At 51.2% G+C, this 23,156-nt stretch overlaps 7 protein-coding genes across 7 annotated transcripts; 4 read left to right on the top strand and 3 right to left on the bottom strand.

The window, feature by feature from the left end:
* Window positions 1–363: 363 nt before the first annotated feature.
* J4E78_000787 (uncharacterized protein) lies at window positions 364–2,360 on the bottom strand (the record flags this gene model as incomplete). The annotated part of the gene is made up of 4 exons (XM_049361449.1): window positions 364–1,118; window positions 1,169–1,903; window positions 1,954–2,084; window positions 2,143–2,360. The coding sequence occupies 4 exons, from the start codon at window positions 2,358–2,360 to the stop codon at window positions 364–366; spliced, it is 1,839 nt and encodes a 612-aa protein (XP_049226732.1).
* A 932-nt stretch (window positions 2,361–3,292) lies between these two features.
* J4E78_000786 (uncharacterized protein) lies at window positions 3,293–5,193 on the bottom strand (the record flags this gene model as incomplete). Its single annotated transcript, XM_049361448.1, has 6 exons — window positions 3,293–3,785; window positions 3,837–4,075; window positions 4,128–4,197; window positions 4,244–4,707; window positions 4,755–5,091; window positions 5,174–5,193. The coding sequence occupies 6 exons, from the start codon at window positions 5,191–5,193 to the stop codon at window positions 3,293–3,295; spliced, it is 1,623 nt and encodes a 540-aa protein (XP_049226731.1).
* A 1,395-nt stretch (window positions 5,194–6,588) lies between these two features.
* On the bottom strand, window positions 6,589–7,356 carry NOP16 (Nucleolar protein 16; the record flags this gene model as incomplete). Its single annotated transcript, XM_049361447.1, has 2 exons — window positions 6,589–7,192; window positions 7,247–7,356. 2 exons carry the CDS (start codon window positions 7,354–7,356, stop codon window positions 6,589–6,591), a joined length of 714 nt encoding a protein of 237 aa, XP_049226730.1.
* A 228-nt stretch (window positions 7,357–7,584) lies between these two features.
* J4E78_000784 (uncharacterized protein) lies at window positions 7,585–8,945 on the top strand (the record flags this gene model as incomplete). The annotated part of the gene is made up of 2 exons (XM_049361446.1): window positions 7,585–7,731; window positions 7,872–8,945. 2 exons carry the CDS (start codon window positions 7,585–7,587, stop codon window positions 8,943–8,945), a joined length of 1,221 nt encoding a protein of 406 aa, XP_049226729.1.
* Window positions 8,946–15,635: 6,690 nt separating this feature from the next.
* Window positions 15,636–16,221, top strand: J4E78_000783 (uncharacterized protein; the record flags this gene model as incomplete). The annotated part of the gene is made up of 2 exons (XM_049361445.1): window positions 15,636–15,640; window positions 15,876–16,221. The coding sequence occupies 2 exons, from the start codon at window positions 15,636–15,638 to the stop codon at window positions 16,219–16,221; spliced, it is 351 nt and encodes a 116-aa protein (XP_049226728.1).
* Window positions 16,222–18,931: 2,710 nt separating this feature from the next.
* On the top strand, window positions 18,932–20,323 carry J4E78_000782 (uncharacterized protein; the record flags this gene model as incomplete). Its single annotated transcript, XM_049361444.1, has 4 exons — window positions 18,932–18,940; window positions 19,017–19,631; window positions 19,818–19,897; window positions 19,951–20,323. The coding sequence occupies 4 exons, from the start codon at window positions 18,932–18,934 to the stop codon at window positions 20,321–20,323; spliced, it is 1,077 nt and encodes a 358-aa protein (XP_049226727.1).
* Window positions 20,324–20,600: 277 nt separating this feature from the next.
* On the top strand, window positions 20,601–22,470 carry J4E78_000781 (uncharacterized protein; the record flags this gene model as incomplete). The annotated part of the gene is made up of 3 exons (XM_049361443.1): window positions 20,601–21,150; window positions 21,685–21,893; window positions 21,952–22,470. 3 exons carry the CDS (start codon window positions 20,601–20,603, stop codon window positions 22,468–22,470), a joined length of 1,278 nt encoding a protein of 425 aa, XP_049226726.1.
* Between the last annotated feature and the right edge of the window lie 686 nt (window positions 22,471–23,156).

Raw genomic sequence — 23,156 nt, 5'->3', positions numbered from 1 at the left:
GCTCAATTGATAAATTGAATCCTTCGGCTTTTGGAGGTCATAAGTTTCAACTATGTGGTGATGTTGCCCAGTGCAGTCTTCACAAGGTTGTTGGCCTGAATCATGTGGAAGTCGCAACGCAAACCGTTTGGCATGGACATTCGGAATTGTTCGCCGAGGCAATGAGAAAAGCGGAATCAGTAATCAGATGTGTGCGATTTACAGCACGGAATGCCTTGATCTTGGTTGCGTTTCCGCTCTTTCGATGACTTTTTCTGGGTGCCATTTGAACGACCAGAGACACTCTACAGGCCATGGTAGTCGCTCGAAAGCAATTAATGTGATCATGCCCAAGTTCCCCAAGTAGACTATCAACACACGTGCCTACCGCTTCCAAAATCGCCAACTCTTCGCTTTCTCCCTCTTCTCCGCACTTCCAATAACATTGCCAACAACCTTCTGATCCATCTGATCCAACTTGTAATTCTTGAGACAGAACGTCAACGGCACGATAGGCGCTGCGCAGCAAAGAGCTCCAATGAGTAGGTACCGCATCGTCTCTTGATACGCCCGATTGATAGCAATACGGACGGGGGATCCAGCAGGGTAGGTAGCGTAATCTGCTGCGACTAAGAGGCTACCGTAGATGGTCGAATAATCCGCCACGTTCTCCGCGGGCAGGTACTGCTGCAGTTTGGCGGGGATGTAGGTCGACCAGATGGCACCTGAGATAGCAGATCCTACTGCGCCACCGACTTCCAGGATGGTTAGCCAGACTGTTGTGGCGGCTGCGACTTGTTGATGAGAGGCTGATGCTTGGACAGCGAGTTGGACAGGGACGTTCAAGAACCCTCCGCCGATTCCGATGGCGATTTGGGTGCCGACGAGGGTACCAGTAGAAGCGTCCTCGGTCCGGTATGCCAACATAAGACCCATGCCCATTAGGTAGATGGCTGCGCCCAAGGTTGTGTAGTACTTGTAGTGCGCTGTGTACTTTATGAGAAGTGACACTACGATTGATGAGACGGTTGAAGCGAAAGTGAAGGTTCGTGTGATGTATCCGGCTGTGGAAGGAGATTGACCTTGGACAATCTGGAGGTAAGAGCTGAAGTATGGGAAGACCGACATGTAAAATGCCACTGTTTCATTCGTTAGCATCAAGCCATAGCATTGTTTGTATGGAGCTTACTGAAGTAGAAAAATGCGATCAAGACACCGGCGATGATCGTTCTTTCTTTGAAGAGGTTTGGTGGAAAGAATGCCTTTGGTGCTAACTTCTTGCTCGTCTCCCACAGTGGAAAGGCAAGAAGCAGTACGCCGCCGATGACTAGCATGGCGATCATACTTCCATTACTCCACCCACCGCTTGCGCCTGGAGCCAGCGTAAGTGGCAACAGAATGAGTGCTATGGCTGCCGCGAACAATAATAGGCCAGATCCATCTATGTCGATCCAAATGTTCTTCAGGACCTGGAGTGTATTGCGCCCGTGGAATGGACTAGGGACATCAAAACCCAAACTCTTTGCGCGTCGCTGATTCATGAAAAGACTAACAGCCAGTGGGATGAAGCAAACCGGAAGGATGATAGCCCAGATACCGTATCCCCATCTCCAGGTAGTGTTGTTCAGGATCGCTTCTCCTACTTCTGCTCCAGCAAATGTAGTCCAGAGAAAGGGCACGTCGAACAAGGTGGAGAAAAGAGCGCGATTCAGCAGATCCGTGGTATCAGCAACGAAAATCTGTTGCAAAACTCCTAAACCGTTGAAACCAGCGGCCCAGAAGATCTGCGCTCCGGCGAAAGTTTGCACATTGTTGGAGCCAGCTTGCATGCAATACCCGATCGTGTAGAGGAAGATGGTGATGGTAAACGATTCGAGACGTCCAAAGACATCGGCAATCTTTCCCATTGGCGGTTTGATCACCGCTGGAGATGATTAGTCGCTGTGCTGAGCATGGCGGAAACGAGGGACGTACCGGCTACGACACCCTGCACTACATAGATTGTGGAGACGAGCGAATGCAGCGCAAAGGCACTCGTGGCATATGGCGTTAAGAGACTAGTAACCTGGATCTCGAGAGATGTAACATTGGCGATAAGTAGAAGTCTGGACTGGAGTTAGTACAGAAAGACCCTTCTAATTGAAAGCGATCGTGATGACGTACGTGACGTAGGCGACGATGAGCGAAGTCTTCGTCCACGCCTTGCTCACAGCTTCAATGCGCTTCACACCAGCCTGAGCCGAGTGCTCGCTCGAAGTATCATCGCTTGGCGACCGCTCACGATTGTAGTCGACATCTTTGCCGAAGTTGCCGCGATCGGTTTCGTTATGAACAACATCAGTCGGGCTCGTTGCCTCTCCAGGCCTCAATGAATGGCGCATGATCGCGTCCAATTCTGCAGGAGGATGTCGAAGTCGCAGTATGCGAGATGCATCCAAGATAACGGCACGGCGGAGGGAACTACTTTATCTGATCGGCCCTGCGTCGCTACATTGCTGATGCGCGCAGGCGGCTGGGCTGCCGTGTCGTGCTATTGGCACACTTATTCCTCGCCAAGTGCAGTGGTGGCATGGCGAGAGGCACACACCCACGCGACAGTACCACGAGGAAGTCCGCGGGTCTGTGCAATGACACCATGGCTTGCCCGAGGACCACATACTTGGGTTTAATAGCCTGTAGCTAGCGATAAGGCAGATCTAATCTGATCCGTTCCAGGCGTTGGATGCTTCTTGGCGTGGAATTGTGGTGTCTTGGAGTTCCCGTGTTACGTCAATGCTGAACCGCGAACAAATTTTTGCTTGGGGTGGCCTGAATAAGTCGACGCTGGCGGTCGGTCACGCCGATGCGCTCACCTCATAAACTTTTCGGCACTGCTACGTCGTTTACACTGCAGCTGTCAGCGCCAAATCGGGTTCCGTCGCGAACTCAGCGCGGTGCAACGCCGCACAAGGCTGACTGGATACGAATCAGGTCTCTTTCCGATGACACCTTCCTTTGCGGATGCTGCCAGCACAGAGGTGAGAATTGTGTAAGTCAAAATGGAGTTGCACTGACGTTCGCGGGATGAATGTTGAGGAGGCTGGGATGAAGCCTGCTGCAAATCCCGACGCGTGCACGTGGCGCGACTTACAGAGAGCGTCTAGCTCTACGAGAACGATCTCAACGGGAGCATGCCGCGGCGCAAAACCCTTCACATCAGCAGACGATAGATAAAATTACGAGCATTGCAGTATGAGCGGGAGTTACCAACCATAACGGATTGACCTGCTTCACCCAGACCAACCAAGCGACCACCGCATCTGCAACAAGCTCACTACGGCGAGACCTCGGATTTCTCCCTCAACCCCTCTTCACTCCCGTCACTCATAGCCTCACCCCCGCGAATCGCCTCGCTATCCTCTTCGTGCCTCACACTAGCATTGTCATCAGCCGTCCCTCCGTTAGTCTCTTTCCTGAGCGCCAACTCCGGGTTTGCGGACTCGAGCTTAACCCTCATATCTCCGCTCATCTCTTCCAGGCTGGGAACGACCCATTTTGCGCTTTCCCATGGCTTAACGCCCATCAGGTACATCGTATCGATCTCCTCGAGTGTGCGCCCTTTGCCTTCGATGACGAAGAAGTATACGATAAGACCACCTAGGATGTTTGTCCCGGCGAAGACGTAGCCATAGCGGAAATCTATGGCACCAGTGATGAAGGGCGTGAAGAATGCGAGAAGGAAGTTCCACAGCCAGTTCGATGCCGTTGATAGAGCCATGGCTTTCGCGCGATAGCGGCTGGGGTATAACTCTCCGCAGATTGTCCAGCTACACGTTGTCAGTTTGACGTAGCATACTGGGAATCGGCGCGAAACTCACATCATCGGACCCCACGTTGTCGCAAAACCAAAGATGAAGAAACAAGCAAAGCATATCATCGCTGTGGCTGCGCTTTCGGTATTTTCCGGGTTGTCGCGATCAAGGGCGAAGTGACCGACAGAAGCGAAGATGAGGAAGCAAATGAACATCCAGCATGAGCCGGCAATGAGCGATTTGCGACGACCGTAGTGCTCGACGATATAAAGGCCGTAGAAGGTGACGCCGAAGTTAATGCCGTTCTGAAAGAGGTCAGCGCCATTATGGATGGCCTTGCGGAATGAGGTTGCATACCAAGATCATCTGCGTAACGAACGAGTTCTTGATACCAGTGCCGGCAAAGACTACGGTACCGTAGTAGAAGCTTTGGGATGTCAGAATGTGCTCACTGGGGGCGATTAGTTGCTTACAAGTAGTTGGCGCCTGTCAACTGTTGAAACATCTGCAAGCCCATGCCAATTGCCAACCTGTATGCCATCTTCGGCGCCATCCACATACCCAACCATTCTTGTATGGGTCCGTTGGTAAGCTTGCTTTCGGCTTCGAGCTTGACCCTCATCTCCTCAAGCTCTAGCTGAATGCTCTGATGGTTGGTTGGTACCCCATATACTTTCGACATGGTTGCGGTGGCCTGGTCGATCTTACCATGACGGTAGTTGAACCGAGGTGTTTCGGAGAAGCCCAAAATACCTACCGCGAGAATAGCTGCAGGTACGAAGGAGAGCCCGAGGGTGATCTGCCAGGATGCGGCTTTACCGGATTGGTGGCGTTCCGCAGCGTAATTGAAGACTGCGGCCAGGAAGATTCCGAATGTGATGAAGAGTTGGTAGGTGGAAATCAAGGCTCCGCGGATATGTCGAGGTGCTGTCTCCGCCTATGTCTGTCAGTGATGGACATTTGCTGTTCATGTGGGGATCGTACTTGGTACATGGGTACGAGTAGGCTGAGTGCACCAACACCGAGACCGGCAACGAACCTGCCCATCATGACCTGATACCACTCATCTGTGGCAGCAATCTGGACGATGATGCCCACAGAGAAGATACCACACCACCATATGATGCTCATCTTCCGCCCAATCCTGTCTGCGATTGGTGCCGCAATCAAAGCACCAAACAATGTACCAATAGACAATAGACCCACGATGAGTCCAGATCGTACGTTGGAGAAGTATGGCGTGCCATCTGCATGCCTCTGACCGAAGCGTCGAAGGAAGTCGACCATACCAAGGAACCCAGAAATCTGACCAGTGTCATAGCTAAGACATTTAGCTGGAGCGAAGGTAGTTGTGTTGGGCACTGCTCACCCGAAGACAAATCCTCCCATTGACACCAACATACCCATCCAGAAACTCTTCCATGTCAACCTCGGAAGTGGGGTATTATCGTAGCCAGCATGTTCGTCGACGTTTTGCGATGTCTGCTCAACGGAGCTTCTGCGTCGCCAGTCTCTTATAGGGCTCGGTAGCTTCATCTTGATCTTGTCCATCGTTGAGATGCGTTTTCATTGACAGAATGAGGCAGAAATGCTGAGATGGTAAGCATTCTGAGGTAACACAACCTCTCTTATAAACCCGACTCATCTTCGGCAACGGGACCTGGAGCTTCCATGCTGACAGACCCCCATTTGCCCCATGGGCACGAGGTCATGCAGAGACTGACCAAAGATCGAAAAATCTTGGGGAGAACTGTGGGGCGGATAAGGGCGGATGAGAGTAATCCTCGCGGTTCGGTCGAGGACGTATCACGAGACTGACGACGGTTTGGTGGGTTTGAATCTGAAGCCAGCAACACTTCCAAAGTAACCAATAATACGTCGTAAATGATTGATGTTTCTTCGCTAGTACATACAAGTAGTACTTAAGCACCTGAGCATGAGGTAGTGTTAAGCGAGAGCTCTGCGTGAAAGACGCTCAACTTCGTTCATTGCGCAATCTGACCATCCGAAATGCTTCTGAGTCATGGCGTTCGACGTCATTCCTCGTTGGAAACAAGCATGAGTGCTGCTGAGCTTACTTCTGGAAGCATTCTGCTGTTCCAGAAACGCTTAGTGAGGGACATCCTGGTATTCCGCTGGGTTCCGCGGCGGGTGGCAAAGGGCCATACTGGAGACTTATCAGTTGTGAGTACCTCGGGCTCACGTAACATCTGTGGGCAGCGCTTTCTGGGGTGTGGGGAGGGATGACTTGGGTTACTTGTTGGTCAGTGGGTACGCGGATGGTCAATGAGACGGTCTTCTCCGATGAAATCTGGTAAAGGAACCGTCTCCGAGCTGTGCGGGAGGTTTCTCGTCGAATTTCTCTTGAGATAGATTCTCTCATCTAGTCTACGCGATTGAGCTGACGGTGACTTCCGGATGGAGTGGAAGAGGATGCCTCTCGGTCTCTTTTGCCCGCTGAGTGTACCAGCCTGTTGCGCATTTCGTTCGCTTCGTCCGACACATGCCTAGACGCGATCGCAGTCAGTCTACCCAATATGAGAATGTCCGCTATGTGCGTGTGGTGGTTGCTGCATCCATGGATGAATGTGCAAGTTCAGAACTCGTGGGGTAGGTGCAGTTCGGGTCTACCTAGGTAGTAACCGCTGAGATGAGCACGAGCCATCACCTGTCCAACACAAAACGCCTTGAACGATGGGGAGTACGGTCCTTCGTAGTCCGATCAAAGCCGAGACTGATGTTTGGTATTCGAATTTTGAGTGCGACAAATGTGCCCAGAAACGCCACAACACCTGCTATGCATACCTAAGTCGCAACCCTATGCCTTGTTCTGCGCCTTCTGCCACTTGGCGACCCTCTTCTTGATGTCCGCAGCGGTCTGCTGCATGGGGTTGAGCTTGCGGTCTCTCGCCATCTTTCCGTAGTCCTCCCCGTACTTGTTTACTAATCGCTCCACCCACTCCTGCTCCCTTTGGCTCTGTCCGCGGGGTGCCTTCCTCGCGCCGTTCATAGCAGCCTCTTCGAGTTCCCGGATGACTGGGTTCTCGGCCTCTTCAGGTCGCTCTGGTACCATGGAGAAGCCGTTCCACTCCATCTCCTCGTTGTCATCTTCGATCTCGTTGAGAGGGTCGTTCAGCGGGTTGTCCTTCTTGTCGAGTGTGCCTGTTACGTTGAGGATAGCGCCTGTCTCGGGGTCGCGCTCGACTTCGATCTCCTCGATTGCGATATTCTCGGGCTTCTTGGCTTTTGAAACGATGTTGAGGGCGTCTGCTGTGCTGTTGGCGACGGTGTCGGCGCGCGAAGATTTCTCATCGTTGAGGCCGAGGAGGGCGATCGTCTTCTCTGTGCCACCGGTTGCGTGGTTGAGGCGCGCCGTTAGACCGAGACGGCGGTAATTTTGCGATAATGTCTCTTTTTGGTTCCTGCGATTGTGTCAGTCCGATCGGTAACGCAGAGGCAGGCGCAATGTGTCGTACCAGTGCTTCGCTATGATGGGATTCTGCAGAATCTTCTTCTTGGAGGGTCCATTCTTGCGCTTCTTGGGGATGGACGACCGGTTCTTCTTCTTCTGGAGTTCGCGACCCATTTTGTGTTGTTCTGGAGGATTGCGAGGGTATCAGTGTATTGTCTCTGGTGTTGCAGAGGCGCCGGTCGCAACTTCCAAAAGTTTTGGCGAACTTTCCGTTAGCGTTATCGATAGCGGGCGGGCTAGGTACCCACGAGCAGGCTTCCATGAGGACAGACCCCTGAAGCATCAACCCCACGACCCAATATCAGGGTCTGTATATTGCATCCAACCAATTCACGCGTCATCATGGTCTCGCGGCGCAACCGGACCTTGCTGTCCTTGGCAATCTTCCTCGGGGTGCTGGGATGGAACGTGGCAGCTGCAGCCGTCAAGGGCGAGACCGGCGTGCCAGTAGGCAACCTGAGCGCCCATGAAATTGAAGAGCAATTGCAGGTACGCCTTCCACTCGCCAGCCTCACTAAACCTCTTGCACCATCACCTGGGTCGGATAGAGGATAGCGCATTCCTTTGACACCAGTTATCGTCTAGATACCCTGATGTCGCGTGCTCATGGCGGTACTGACACCAGCTAGGAGTGTCCCCTTGTGCAAGCTCTCAACCAGCACAAGGCAGCCTCGAACCCGACCACGTCCTCCCTCACCTCTCAGATCTTCGCCTTTCTGTTCCCTGGCAGCCCTGCAGTTAATGCCCTGCTAGCGACGCTCTACATCTCGGGCCCACCAAACTTCCTCCTCGCACTATGCCCGCCCAACATCGACCCCTCCTCGCTCTCCGTCATGGTCGCATTCGCTGTAGGCGGCCTGTTGGGTGATACTCTCTTCCACCTGCTCCCTGAGATCTTCTTGGGCGAGGAAGAGCACGACTCGGTCAAGTTCGTCATGGTCGAACCCAACAAGAACCTGTTGCTGGGCGTAGCTATCATGGTCGGCTTCATCACCTTCGTGGCCATGGACAAGGGACTTCGAATTGCGACGGGAGGCCAGGGCGGACACGACCACTCGCATGGGCACTCGCACGACAAAGTTGAGGCTTCTGCGAAAACAACAGGCGTCGACGTCGGCAGCTCCAAAGATGGTGTGCGCTCCAGGAAATCTGGCACAAACGGCACATCGTCTGTCGTAGAGACAGCAGAGAAAGAGATCAACGCCAGTGTCAAGCTTGGTGGTTACCTCAACCTCATTGCAGACTTCACCCACAACATCACCGACGGTCTGGCCCTCAGCTCCTCATTCTACGCCTCGCCTACGATTGGTGCTACTACGACTGTGGCTGTCTTCTTCCATGAGATCCCCCACGAGGTCGGCGACTTCGCTCTCCTCATACAGTCTGGCTTCAGCAAGCGAGCCGCTATGGGGGCTCAATTCGTTACCGCCGTCGGCGCTTTCTTAGGAACTTGCATTGGCATTGCTGTCCAAGAATTTGGAGGCAGCTCCGCCTCTGCTGACATCCAAGGTCCTGGCATTATGGGCACTAGTCTGCAGTGGGGTGACATGCTACTACCATTTACTGCTGGTACTTTCCTCTATGTCGGCACTGTTGCTGTTATTCCTGAGCTCCTCGAGACCGGTCCGAACAAAGGCCAAGAGCTCAGGAAGACTCTGATGCAATTCGCCGCCATGTTCACTGGCGCCGGTATCATGTTGTAGTAAGTTTCGCCATCCCTTGTTGTGGTTCAATGCTGACTCCCGTAGCATTTCATGGAATTAGATTCTCTCATGAGTAGGTAGCTTGGCGGTCGCTCCGAGAATTTCCGTTCTCAGACTGCTGTAGCTCTCGCCATTGTTTATTAGACGATCTGCGAGGTTGGCATGCATGGCGCAATTTCAAACCGATAGAGCTTAGAATTTGACCTCGACAACGCACGGCGGGCATAAGCCGGCGCCGATCAAACTCGTATCCTGAAATGCGCCAGAGTTGCCAACGTGTAATCCCAATGGCGCCTTTCAGTCTGGCAAACTTCCCCTTCTGGGCGCATCGTGAGATCAGCGTTGCTCTTCAGTACACCAACTCTTCTGCGAACTCATCTCAACGTCACATGCTCCATTCGGTCTTTTTCACAAAAACTGAGTCTAGGCCTTGCTCACAACTCATATTCCGGCGCAATATTCACGACTAATTAGAAACGAACTCTACCACCACGTAGGTTTGGCACACATGTACCAAATTCTACTCACCATCACTATGGCGCAGTTAGAGTACTTCTCGCAAAAGGTAGCCGGAATCGGCTGCTTACACAAAAGGCCCGTGTGTGTTCCCTCCAAGATTGTAGTGCTGACGGGCTACGTATCTTCAGCTCCGAACATTGCACGACTGAACACGCCCAGGGCCCAAACTTCCCCGGATTACGGGCTTGTCCCCCCAAAGGTTATTCCCGCTATGCCAGGGTCGAGACCGCCGCAGCGGTCGTGGCTGTGCGTTGTGAGATATGTCTTTGCCCAAAACTGATCAGTGCACAGTTTCAGCTCGCGCTTATCTTACATAACCACACAAGGCAGTCAGCGGCACGTTCATTTGGGGGTGTTCGTCGTGCGATTAGGCGTATTTATGCTTGCACGAACGACGCTCGATTGGCTAGCTGATTCATCTTCTGCACAATTGGGGTAAGGCGTGCAACGAGTGATCTTGGAGCATACCAATTTGGTCACTAAGCCACACTTGCACACTAGCGTTGCCGCCTTACCGTCTTGACGAGCGCGAAGTGGCTGCCGAGTAACCGCCGCCTCTGTCATACATATGGGCCGCATGGTTGTCATGCCGCTGTCAGACTTATAATGTGCTAGATCCCACCTTTCTCCTTGACTGACTTCTGGTTCTCCAGTGTTTGGAGTGTTGGTACTACGACGACTAGCGAATCGCGACTATACTTGCGTACAAAAGGCACAGGCATCCGGCCTCCACTTGAGATCTATCTATCAGACTTCACGACGTGATGAAAGAGTTGGCGTGCGACAGAAAGATCATTTCGCAGAACGAAATGCACACGACTGCCCGACCCCAATGCAGATATACGCCACGATACCGAACGATCCTACCCACACTCCTGATCCTGCTATGTATACCGATCTTCTTCTACCAACTAGTACCGAAATATACACACGCCACCGCCGAGTTCATATCATCTCTCACGAACACGCTTCGCCCACAATCGACGAGTACCTTCTGCACAAAAGAAGTCGGAACGCCGCACTGCTGTGCCGTATACCTCGCTGCCGCACCCTGCCTAGACGAATGCAGGAAACAACACATGGACCGCGAAACTCTCTCTGTAACAGCACGATATGAAAGTTGCGCAGACGAATGCTTGGTCGAATACCAAGACACATGCAAGAAGGCGCAACATCCACAAAAATCCCTGAAGTCATCACAACATGATTGAGCTATCCACATCAACAAAATACAAACAATTATTTACATGAAATCCTCCATCGCCCTGTACAACGACACAAATATCACACCCCGCATGCATGCTCCAAAGAAAGACGAGCCAAGAGGCTGGAACAGTGAAGAGGCGGTGCAGGGCGGGTACGCCAAGACTGAGGCGCAGGGGATGATCGGCTAGAACGGCACTGCACGGCCACTCATGAGCTCAGTGATCTCGTGAACCGCGGCCGAGGCAGAAGGGGAAGTTCATCTCAGTAATCTTGTGTTTCAGGCCATCACGTTGCTGGGACGTCGAGAGGTGGGGGCTGGGTTACTGTGGTGATGCGATATAGGGTGACGGGTTGGGATAGGATAGAATTGGACTTGAGGAAGCGCGGCAAAAAGTTTGGCTTGACACATTGCTAGGAATCCGTGCCAGAGAAGAGATTGGACAGATATAGGCATGTCCATCACCTTTCATATGTAACAATACAGCACAGGAGCTGCGAGAAGCGAATACGTCTGCTCAGCAGGACATAGAAGAATATCAACATCACATATACTCAACAACCTGCCTATGTTTACGCCTCGGATCTTGGACTCTGCATCTCCACAGCTCTCCCGTTCTGCAATTTCCCATATTGTAATTAGCAAGCACCTCAGGTCTTCGGCATCGCCGTGAACATCGCGATGAGATCTAGGATGCAGTTCCTGGCAAGCTTTCCATGCCGTGCTCATACGATTAGAGTATGATATCCAATACCTCGCCGAGATAGATCCGAGAAGTTAGCGATGCCATGAAAAACACGTTCTGAAATGGTGTTCAATGTTTGACCTTCCCGCGGAGGAGGCAGCGCATCTTTTTCGCGCTTAGTGCCATTCTTAGCGCGTGACGTCAGGGTTTGCTGCAACACCATCTCTCATCATCGCTTCATGCCGTCTCTGCATCAACATTCATCGATACTGCATCAGCGCATCAAGTACCCAATACCGCCGATATGAAAGACTCATGCGCTCAAGCAGCTAGCCTTCACTTCGGGCGCGTGGCAGCGCGACGGTCCGAGCCAAGAGCGCACACAAATCCTCCACAGTTGCTTCCGGAAATGTGATCGCGGGAAGCATTCATGCCCCCATTTTGCTCGATACGAGCGGTATTGCAGTGTTGGGATCTATATTACGCTCTCGGTATAGCGATTAGCAGTTGAAGCAATTGATAGAGAGGATGAACTGTTAACGGCACATCATCGCGATTCCAGCCTGCGTTGAACTAAGGTATCATTTCCTAACGCTGGAGAACTACCTAAGGTTGGTTCGTCATTTCGACGATAGGAAGATTCTGGTACTTTGCCTCGAGATCCTTTTCAGTCATAAAGTCGAAGGTGCTAGGGGCATGGTCACATCGTTTGTGAGACGTGCGCATCTAGAAGCTAACTTTGCGAGTGGTAGGACATCTTATATACTGATTCTGCCAATCTGGTCTTTCCGGGTTCTCTGCATTATCCTTCTCGTGCACATGATAACTTCACCTTCAGTAGCAGATTGCACACCGTACGGTTCCAACACCTCTATCAGCATCTTTGGCGACACCCTCACCGCTTTATTCTTATATTACCATCATACGTTTTCAGCACGATAACTTGGATGGGCTTCTAACTCACCTGCTACTTAAATACAGACCTACAAAAGGATCTTTGTACCTTTCGACCTACCATAAACCCTAACCTCACTTCCGCCGTCGAGAAAGTCAACCTTCCTTGACCTGTTCTCGAGTGGCAGCCTCATAACAGCCTATTGCCAGCCCCATCAAGATACAGAAGCACGATGACAACCTCAACTTCCGTTACTGGCAGCGTGGCCGACCCTTTCACGTCGACCGCAGCGCCAGACCCACCACCCAAATGTACCGTCTGCAAGAGCGATCTTACGATCAGAGACAAGCAGAAGACCACGAAAAATTACTGGAAGAATTGTCAAAGCTGTCGAGATAAGATGAAAACGGCTGCGTCGAACCGGAAGCGGCTGCTGACGCCAGCCTCATCCACGATTGACGCCGCCTCAGATACACCCGCGAAGAAACGGAGGAAGAATCCAGCAAAAGCAGCCGAGCCGAAAGAAAAGTTCTGCAGGTTTCCCAGGAAGTTCGTCCCGAAGAAATCGCCGCCACAGAACATCATCGCATCAGACGAAGACCTGAGTCCAAAGTATAGGTCGGAACTTGAAGCCATGAGAAAAGCACTTCAATCCGAACATGAGAAAAGAGACAAGGGGAATGAGAAAAGGGAGATACATGTCGAGGAGATTTGGGACGAGCCTCATAACTCCACCCTCTCAGAGCGGCCGGATGAGAAGGAGTGTAGTTCCTGCGCGGACTTTGTCTTGGCAGAACGCTTTCCAAGCCTTGAAGGCTGCGATCACGACGATAACGTCTGTCAGGAATGCTTGGTTCAGTGGATGAATCAGCGGTTGGCAAGCGCGGAAAACGTCACTTGTCCGTCCAGTGGTTGCACCAACGCAGTGACATATGCAGATGTTCGCAAATTCGCGCCCCGAGACGTGTTTACCCGGTAAGATTCTCCAACACCAATAATCATTACAACTATCAATTCCACGCTTGCTTACGTTATTGAACAGGTTCGACGAGCTCTCGATGCAAAGCTACCTCAGCGCTGACAAAAGCTTTCTCTATTGTCTCGCTGAAGGCTGCCCATCGGGCCAGATCCACGATACCGGGGTAGAAGGCCCGATCTTCCGTTGCGCCGCTTGCGGATTTCGCATGTGCACTGCCCACAATCCCGTCATACCATTTCACGAGAATGAAGTATGCACGCAATACACTGAGCGAATTGAACGCGAAAGAGTCGAACGCGAGGCACGAGACGAACAGGCACGCATCAGAAGAGAGCAAGAAGAAGCAAGTGTCGCTGAAGTTGGAAGATCTTCAGTAGAGTGTCCGGGCTGTGGGGCGCAGATCGAGAAAACGGACGGGTGCGATCATATGACTTGTAAGCTCGCTTCTCATTCAATGCTCCTCAACTGATACTGACTTGAACAGGCCGTCATAGGAGATGCAAATTTCAGTTCTGTTACCTTTGTCGAGCTCCATATGACGGCGCGCAAGGTATCCGCATGGTTGGTAATTCAGCGCATGCTGAGAGCTGTTTACACCACTCCGGGAAGCTTCCAGCTCACCCTGGAAATATCTGAGTGTGCTTTAAGAGATGCGGAACTTTCATTTCTGCAGAGGTGCACAGGCTCGACTAGAGTACCCTTCATGACGACTTTTCATTTGGTGCAGTGGATGCAAAGGACTGAGAGAACACGAGCATGGTTGGCTCACAATTTGTGTGGACGCTATACAATACGGTCTTACATTATTGGATGGCTCTTCTTTTTCGGTTAGGGTAAGGGTCCAAATCATCCGTGCGATGCTAGCCATAAGGACTTCCTGAGACTGTCCCGAGTTTTATTGAAGGACGAATAGCTTTCTGCACGGTTACAAGGGCAACCGGAAGTTAGCAACCACAGATTCATCATAACTTTCAATATTCAGCTGGTATCACGCACTATTTCCTTGCATTCCTACACTGGATCGCGGATTTCCCATTCGCATTACCCGCGAGACACTTCTCAATCTCCGACACAACATTAGCAAGATGACTGCAAGAGTCAGTCAGCGGTTCACTCGCTAGCGCAGTTACGAAAAGACCAAGCGCAACACTCACAAGCCCGTCAAGGTAACCAGCGCTTGGGCTTCTCTCGGGTTCGCACCATGTACGACATCAAGCCTCTCGACCAGCTATGTACCGTCTGTGAAGATACACCCCCACCGGAGGACGTCACCCGATTACGGGAGTGTGAGCATTACCCTGGCGTATGTCGGAGCGGCATCGACAAATAGCTGGACAGCGATGTGGATAACACTACTATCGCTCGTAATCCTTGTCATTCAAGACAGTGTTCTACAGAGTTTGCAGTGAAGGATGTCGATGTTTTCGCGTTCGCTGAACTATTTGATCGGCAAGCCTTCCCATTTTTGACTCACTTGCCGTTGTCGATGTGTGTAGCTACGAGAAACTGATTCTCCAAACATTGCTGCACGGATTCCCAACCTCTGCTATCGCATCCGGTCAGGTACCTTTGAGCTACATGACGCTAGGGATAGAAAAACATTCATCTGCAACCTGCGGCCTTGAAAGCTGCGTACACAATAACTCTGATTTTCACTTTGGCGAGACATGCGAGCAACACGACTCGTGAAAAGGTCAGTGAGACTATAGAATTCTTAAACATGAACAAGGCTACCATGGCTGTGAACTATGAGATAAAGGGGACGGCGATTTGCTTGGAGGCTGTAGCTTAATCGTTCGACGAGGTTGAGCGGGAAATCACACTTTTCATTCAGGTTTCAGTCACGCGATATGGTGGGTTTCAGCCGTCGCCAGTATGCGAGCTGTGGAGAGCAAGTCAAGCTACCAGTCATTCGATTGACTCAGGGTAGCTATTGGATCGGCTGAAGATTGAGCTAAAGTCATAGACTTCAACCCCGCTTAAGGGCCCAAAGATCAAAAAGTGAGCCCAGTAATGTTGTTTCACACGTCCCCCCGGGTTATGACTTTAGCGCACCAGCCACAATCCGGGCGGCATACCACTGACAATGGTTACACGAAGGGTCACAGTATAATATAAAAGGTACACGCGTGCACTATATCTGCTGTACCAAGGACCTTCTTCATACTGGGGAGACTTGACGCTGGCAGTTACAGTCTAAGCCTCACACTATCTCAATCTGAAAATACACAGGTATCTCTTAATCCACCAACAAAAGAAATCATTATGTCCAGTTTATAACGTAAGAAATCCGAAGCGGTGCGTTGGTTCCTTTGAAACAACGTCACCAAACACGGTCGACCATTGGCCCTAACCTCGAGGACTCAAGTTGTGACAACATTCGGAGGTTTCCAGAGCAGGGCTACAACATGTTGTGACTATGTCGCGACAGTCACACGCATTCGCGGAGTCATGGTGTAGTATAAATTGAGGTTTCAGGACTACTCTCCTTCGATATCAAGCCTCTACATCAATTCACATCGATACATCGATCCTCATACGCTGTATTCAGTGGCAGCCATAAGACAATCTCAGCGATTTACTCCCCGTTCCTCGAATAATTCGGATACAAGATACCTAGGGACCCTCAAACCAAAACAGATTCCCAGAATGTCTTCAGGATCGAACAGTTACCGCAACCCTGACAATAAGAAGATGTCCGAAGAAGAACAAAATATTAGCTCAAGCTACAGCTACAGCACAGCACTACACGCCTATCGCCCTAAGGCGCCAAGCAATGACGCCGAAGCTTCCAACGCAAAAGGAGCAGGAGGTGGAGAGAGCGGCCAGAGTGCAGTATCAGAGGGCAAGAGCTCACTCAAGTTTATGGCCACGCCGGTGCCGAAAGATACAAGTGACGGAGCAGAGAAACGTAAGATGGTCACAGTGACATTGAAGCCTAAGGTCAAGGGAAAAGATACCAAGGACGAGGGGGATAGTCCACAGGAGAATTGACCGAGAACATGATTTTGTGGATACCAGAAATGAGATTGTTGAGATAGATGAGCAGGACGAAAAGGAAACGTCGGATTTGAAGCTACTGTACCAGCAACAGTAAGACTATTGCATAGATCCAATCTCAAACGGTGTTTCTAGTTGGTCATTGTAATGCAAGCGCAAGTTCTAGGGATACCGTATCTTTGAGATGTTAAACATCATCCGCAAGCGCTTTTCCATCCATGACATGCGGGGGGTACGTAGGTAAGGGTGCCTTTACAACTTCAACTTCGGATTCGAGAGGCTGTGCTGCATGTGCGGTATTATGCGAACTTGCTGGCATGGTTGTGTACGAACGTATAGCCGTTAACTTCATGTAGCGTCTACGAATAACTTGACCAAAGGCTCACGTCATGTGTTCGTGACAATCACTTAGTGTTGAAGCTGTCGAAGGGTGACGGCCAGTGTCCCGTTGCGAGAGAAATGGACACGCGACGATGCCTAAAGACGCATCGAGCGTTCCAAGGTTGACATGAGTTATAGAGTCACGTAGAGCCTATGACGAGGCTATACAGATGAGGGGATGAGCGACGAATTGCTGCAGTGTGTGCAAATGATGTAAGTGGTGTAGTAGATGGTACCTGTAAACGACAAAGAAGGTGATGATGCCACCTGCAAGATTGACTGGCCTTGGTGGGGCTCAACAGCGTCACGCGTCGCGGCGCGTTCTTCAGCACCAAGCCCGCTTTCCACACCTCACGCAGCTGTGTACACATTGCGATATCTCAGCTAATACTCTCTGGTCTTGCGATACGCTACCTCCGGAGACGCAACACATAGTTGGTCCGCTAGTCTTCCGCCGGCTTCCAAGGTTCTTGCGGACGCGACGCTCCAAATCACGCAAAATGCTATGCACACGCCGTAGCAGTCTGCATGGCGCGTCTAACACGGAACTTCGAGAGATTACGCGACTCTTGAAACGACAAAGTCGCAGTCGTATGCCACACGATGCCATATGTTATACTTCAGACAGGCTGGTCTGTCGACAGCAGCAGCCCCACACGTCAAACGCGTAACGTCCTACAACATCTGACCCGATTGTATTGCGTACCAGCTACCCTACTGGGTCAGAGATCTTCTTGTCATTCATGGTAATGATTCATTATGCTACTGTCCTAATCTTAACACCATAGCGTAACAGGCCCACGAATAACCTCCGGCAAACCTCGAGATATCCAAATACCCACCGTCTCGATGCGCGACACCCAACCGAAGTCGCTACTCAAACTGGCGTATGCGATCGATATCCTTTCCGCGATACAGTCACCTTCATGCAAATCCGCGCGATACTGCCTTGGTTACGGGCCAACGGAATGAACAACACTATGGCTGGGCCGACCTAAGATGCACATCAACATCTAGGCCAAAGGATAGAGACTAGTCAATACCCATATTAGGCACTGTACTTTTGGATCACAGCGTGCCTGATATGCACGAAATACCCAGGGTGTCTGGACATAGATATTTCACCCAAGTGGTGTAGGGATGTGGTGGAAAAGGCCGACTACACAAGCTTGAATCAAACACCACTATGCGCATCCGTCCAAAATCGCCAGATAACTCAGCCAACGCCACCCTAGTACTCCGGCCATTGCTACTGCATCTCGGCTTCTTTGAGGATATGCAGACAGTTTAAAGCTCATCCGAAAGGAGATCAACAATACTCATCAACGATCCTCCATCGTATGTGTTTAGAACGTGAACAAAGCTAGAGGCCACATGAGGTAAACAGCCGGTAAAACCGTGAAGCAATGATTGAGCAAATAGTTGGTATCCTTTGTGGGCTTGATGTCTGCACGCAGCCTCACGTTGGCGTTTGTCAGTTGTTCCTTTGTTACTCATCATTGACCCCAACGGTAGAAGACATACACAAAGCAGGTACAGCGCAACATGGGCCTTCGGCACATGTTTGATTCTATAGATATGGCAAACTGTATAGAAGCTGATGGAGATTCAAGATGCGAATTCTCAATAGCTAGATGCACCCTACGAAGCCACTTCTGGACTTCACTATAGCTTCGGAAGTCTTAAAACTCCTTACACGGCATCATGACGAAAGGGCCACCGTACAAAACCGGGCAACCTTACTTTAAGAGGACTTTCGAGACATGGTGTCGGACTAACCGACCAGGATGGTCAAGAGGTAAGCCTTCAAAGATGGGCATGCTGAGATGGTAGCTTACTCTATTAGACGATGTGAGATTGACCGCTCAGACCTTGTGGCATGGAGACATGGTCATTCAAAACTTTTTCCTCCGTAAGGTTGGGAAGAATTTTAAGTATCCTATGCAGCAACAACATCAGGTGCCAGCCGCACCATGGACCCAAAATGATGTAGACTTAGCAAGGGCAACTAGACAGCTACCTGGTGTTGCACTTCCTGTCATTGCGCCTGTTCCGGCAGCTCTTCCGGCAGCTCCGCCAGTTCAACCCTACCCCTGCAGCTTTTGGCCCAACAGGCCGTGGCACCCAGATCCAGAAGACGCTTCTATCGGTCCGGAAATTACGATCGAGGCCATCAAGGATGACGTGTTTGAGGAGAGCCCTAGAGCAGACTGGATGGCTACAAAGCCATTCTTTTGGCCAATCCAAGATGAGCAAAACTGGGAGAACAAGAGATTTCTCGGCGCTGGGGCCTCTGGCTGTGCGGGATTGTGGTGTCAAAGTGATGCCCAAGGTAACATATCAAGGGTATGTGACTTCAGGCATAGGATCATTACTCGGGTTTGAGAGAGCGTGCTGACAAAGAACAGCGGATGGTTATCAAGGAAGCGAGGCCTGACAAGATCCAATGGCGTGACCTTTGCTTTTGGCGAGATCAGTTGCCGTGCGAGATCCACATGCACCAGCTAGTCGAAAACGGCCGCGTGGTATCTGATAGCGACGATGAGCCCGCTGGTTCTGATCATGAAACTCTGGTCAGACATCATGGTTACCGCTTGATGATGACCCAGCGGCGTTATCGCATCTTCTTCGACTACTACGAAGGCGGCAATCTTTGGCATGCTTTAGAAAAGCACTGCACCAGGATGAAGACATTCTATACCCAAGGCGAGGAACCAGGGCTTGATCATGACTGGGATGAGGAGTTCGGTTGCTACCGTGACTCAGAAGCGGTGCCCGGCGAGGCGGGATTGTGTGAGAAGATATCCGAAGGCCTTATCTGGAGAATTGCTAGCTCGCTCGTTCAAGCGTGTCAGATCCTGCATTTCGGCCAGGTCAGTATTGGAGGTGTGCAGAACACCACACCTGATTGGAAAGCGATCAAACACTGCGATATAAGACTTGACAACATCTTCATCAAGCCAGCGGCTGAGGAGAACGAGAACGAGGTCTGTGATCAACCTCCGCAGGATACGTTGGAGATCGTGTGTGCTAACCGTACCAGTACCCAATATTCGTCTTGGCAGACTTCGGCCTCTCGTTTACGGACATGGGTGCTCCTGCAACTGACAACCCATATGAGTATGTCAGGGAAATGACAGACGAACGATTTGCGCCTGTGAGTAACAAGGCTACAATCCGTATGTTTTTACAAAGTTAATTAGATGCAGGAACACCAGTTTGTAGTCAACGACGCAGCAGAAAGCGCTGGGGTAGTACCCCTAGACGAAAAGACAGATGTATGGCAGATGTACGTACACCACCATAGAATACCCGTTCGAATTTTACTAACTACAACCCTAGTGGTGCAGTACTTTACTCATTACTCAGCAATGGTTTCTTCCCCCCTCTCGGCCAAGGGCCATGTCGCTTTGTCGAGAAATTTAACGTAACTGTACCTTTCGCCGGCGACCTGAGAACCATCGTCGACCCAGAGGATGACCCATGGAATGACATGTATTTCTTTCCTACTTTCAAACGTTACAGCGAGGATCTGAAGCGGTTGGCGTTCGAGTGTCTGGCATGGCAATCGAGTGAACGGCCGACGTTATTGGAGATGAGGAATAGGATCGATGATTTTCTTGGGACGCACCCGGATGTTGCGAATGATCGGAATATGGAGTCGCTAGAGGTCGTTCGAGATTTGGAATTCGCGATTGGGAAACCTATGAACTAGACGCGGCTTTAGTCTTGGCAGATCGATGCGCGACTTTGAAATCTGTACGCGCCCAAAGCTATGGCAACGGCTTCACAATATGCACTAACCTATCTGTAAATACGTGCTTGTATCCATGTCTTTGTCCTTCCGCATCAGCCATCTCCCGGCGTCGGCATAAGTGCCGCAACAGGAAGTTTGCATCTCTTTGTTCGGCCGTTGTAGTCCTGAACGCACCTTGCCGATGTAGCCTTTCGGGAAACAAGTCGAATGACAAGTTGTTCTAGCACATCCACCAATGCCACGGAAGTCACCACCCTATAAATCCGGTCTGCCCTACTTCAAACGCGACTGCGAAGCCTACTTCCCCACTAATGCCTCGACCGTTACATGGAGCCGCGCCGAGCAAAACAACACGGTCAACACGTTATGGTATGGTAGTCGGATTATCCGCGATTACTACAACGCGCGGATCGGGCGACGAGAATTATTTGGTCTACCAACACCAAACCCCATACCAGATAACCCGTTCAATGCGAGCGACGTCACGTTTGCGCGCACAAATAAGAGTATGCCGACGTATCGTGATGGATTGGGAGGAACGGAGCCGGCGTGGGTGAATGCTCCAGCGGGATTCGGCGCGCTTGCGATGACTGTGCCACCGCCCGCTGTGGTCGTTGCTGGCCCTGTTGCAGCGCCTGTTCGTGCCGTTACAGTATCGCAACCACGGCCAGTGAACCGATATCCCTTCAACTTCTGGCCACCTAAGCCGTGGGATGCGGAGCCAGATGATGCGACCTTAGGCATGACCATAAAAGCCATCAAGTCTAAAGAAGAGCCCGAGAATGGTGAGAGATGGATGGATGATACCCATGATCCATATGGCGACGGAAGAAGGTGGATAGGCGGGAAGTTTCTAGGTGCAGGCACTTTTGGATGTGCAGGTTTGTGGTGCGCAGTCGACGACAACAACATCGTGACGGCCAGAATAGTCGTTAAAGAAGTCCGCCCACATAACTGGAAATGGCGGGATCCAGCGTATTGGAGAGATTATCTTCCGCGTGAAATTCGCATACATGAGCGTATTGACGCGAATCGACCCGCCGCTGGCGCTGATACCTCAGGCTATGATAACTTGTTGAGGCATTTAGGGTACAGATTGATGATGCAGCAGCGCCGCTTCAAACTGTACCTGGACTTCTGTGAAGGTGGCGATTTATTCCAGGGATTGAAAGAGCACTTTGACCGATGGAAAAGAGGACAAGCGACGGATAAAATTGAGCGACTCAAAGTCGTACCAGAGAGCTTGGTCTGGCATGTACTGTCGCAGCTTGTTGATGCATGCCTGGTCCTCCAAACGGGATCGAAAGATCCCGCGACAGCGGAGTCGGCTTGGCCACCAATCACGCATCTCGATATCTCGTTGAGCAACATCTTCCTGGAGCCAGCGGCTGACGATGCTTATCCAAACTGTGTCTTGAGCGACTTTGGTATGGCAATGTATGATCTGGAGCAGAGTGATCCCGCAGTGAGACCCTCAGACAACCCTCAGGAGTACGTGCTCGGACACACCAGTTGCAAGTACCCTCCCGTAAGTCAAATCTGCTCGGTATCGAGACACCCAGAATAACTCGTGCTAATCGCATCAGGAGCAACAACTTGCACGAGGCACTCCGCCTGACTTGACACCTTTGAATGAGAAGTCAGATGTTTGGAGTATCGGAGCCGCAGTCTGGTATATGATTGCGAATCGCTCGGTCGCTGGTCCGCAGCGCGAACTGCATTACTCGGAGGACATGCCGCAAAACGTGAACATTGGCGAAGCGGATCATGGGCGACTAGACGAGCCCGGGGCGAAACCGTTTGAAGGTTTGGGCTTTCCGGCGCTGAGCAAATACTCGGAAGAGCTGAGGTCGTTGGTTGCGCGCTGCATGAACTGGGAGCAAGAGCATCGGCCAGATCTAGCAACATTGAGGGCCAAGATCAATGCGTATCTGGCAAGCCACCCGAAAGTGAAGGATAGCAGAGACTTTGGGCCGCTGAGAATGTCGAATCTGGAACAAGGACTGGGGATTGGAGACACATTTGTAAGAAAGAGGCGAAAACCGGTCGCAGGAAAGCAAGCCCGTAAAAGGCGAAAGGAAGACGAAGATAATAGTGAAGAGTGATTAGATGCCGTTGAATGCGAGTTTCGCTTGGAAAGACTCCGTCGTCCGGCAGGACTAAGCTGTTTTTCGCAGGCGAAAGTAGAGTGTTTTTGATAGCACTTTGTCCATCTTCCCTTTGCCTGCGCTGTCCAGCCCCTCCGTTCCACCTGTTATCGTTGCCGATTACTGGTTTTGCGTGCATGTTCGAATCGATATCCGCCTAACCGTACACGAGTGCCCGCGACGAGCGATTCTTCATGTCCATGCTCGCCTCTGTTCCCGTCTATGTCCTGGTCCGAGTTTGCTCGTGCGATCGACTTCAGCAAGCTGCTTATCACCCAAAGGCATCGCGCAGCTGCTGGTGTGTATGATGGGTAGGGTATGGAATTCGGATCGGTAGGCCATGGCCTGTCAGACGGTTGGATTAGGTTCTCGGGTCGTGTTCTTTAGCGGTGCCGCTCCCGTGCTATCACGCGGTGATATTATCTGCTCTCTAATTTAGTCTTCGGGTCAGAATCTAGCAGAAGTGCGACATGCTCCAACATACCTCTCGCATAACCGATGCTGTTCGTCTTCGTGTATTCGCCGACATCCCAGCAAAATTAGCTGCCATGGCCTTGATAAGCCCTTACCATTGTGAGTCTGTTCTCGCATGAAGTAGGTGGTCAGCTGTAGCTACACATAGCTTTCGAGATCGTCAAATAATC

The sequence above is a fragment of the Alternaria triticimaculans genome, assembly GCF_023758025.1.
Source record: "Alternaria triticimaculans strain BMP 0046 chromosome Unknown scaffold_1, whole genome shotgun sequence".
Lineage (NCBI taxonomy): Eukaryota > Fungi > Ascomycota > Dothideomycetes > Pleosporales > Pleosporaceae > Alternaria > Alternaria triticimaculans.
This window is presented reverse-complemented; position numbering and strand designations above follow the sequence as displayed.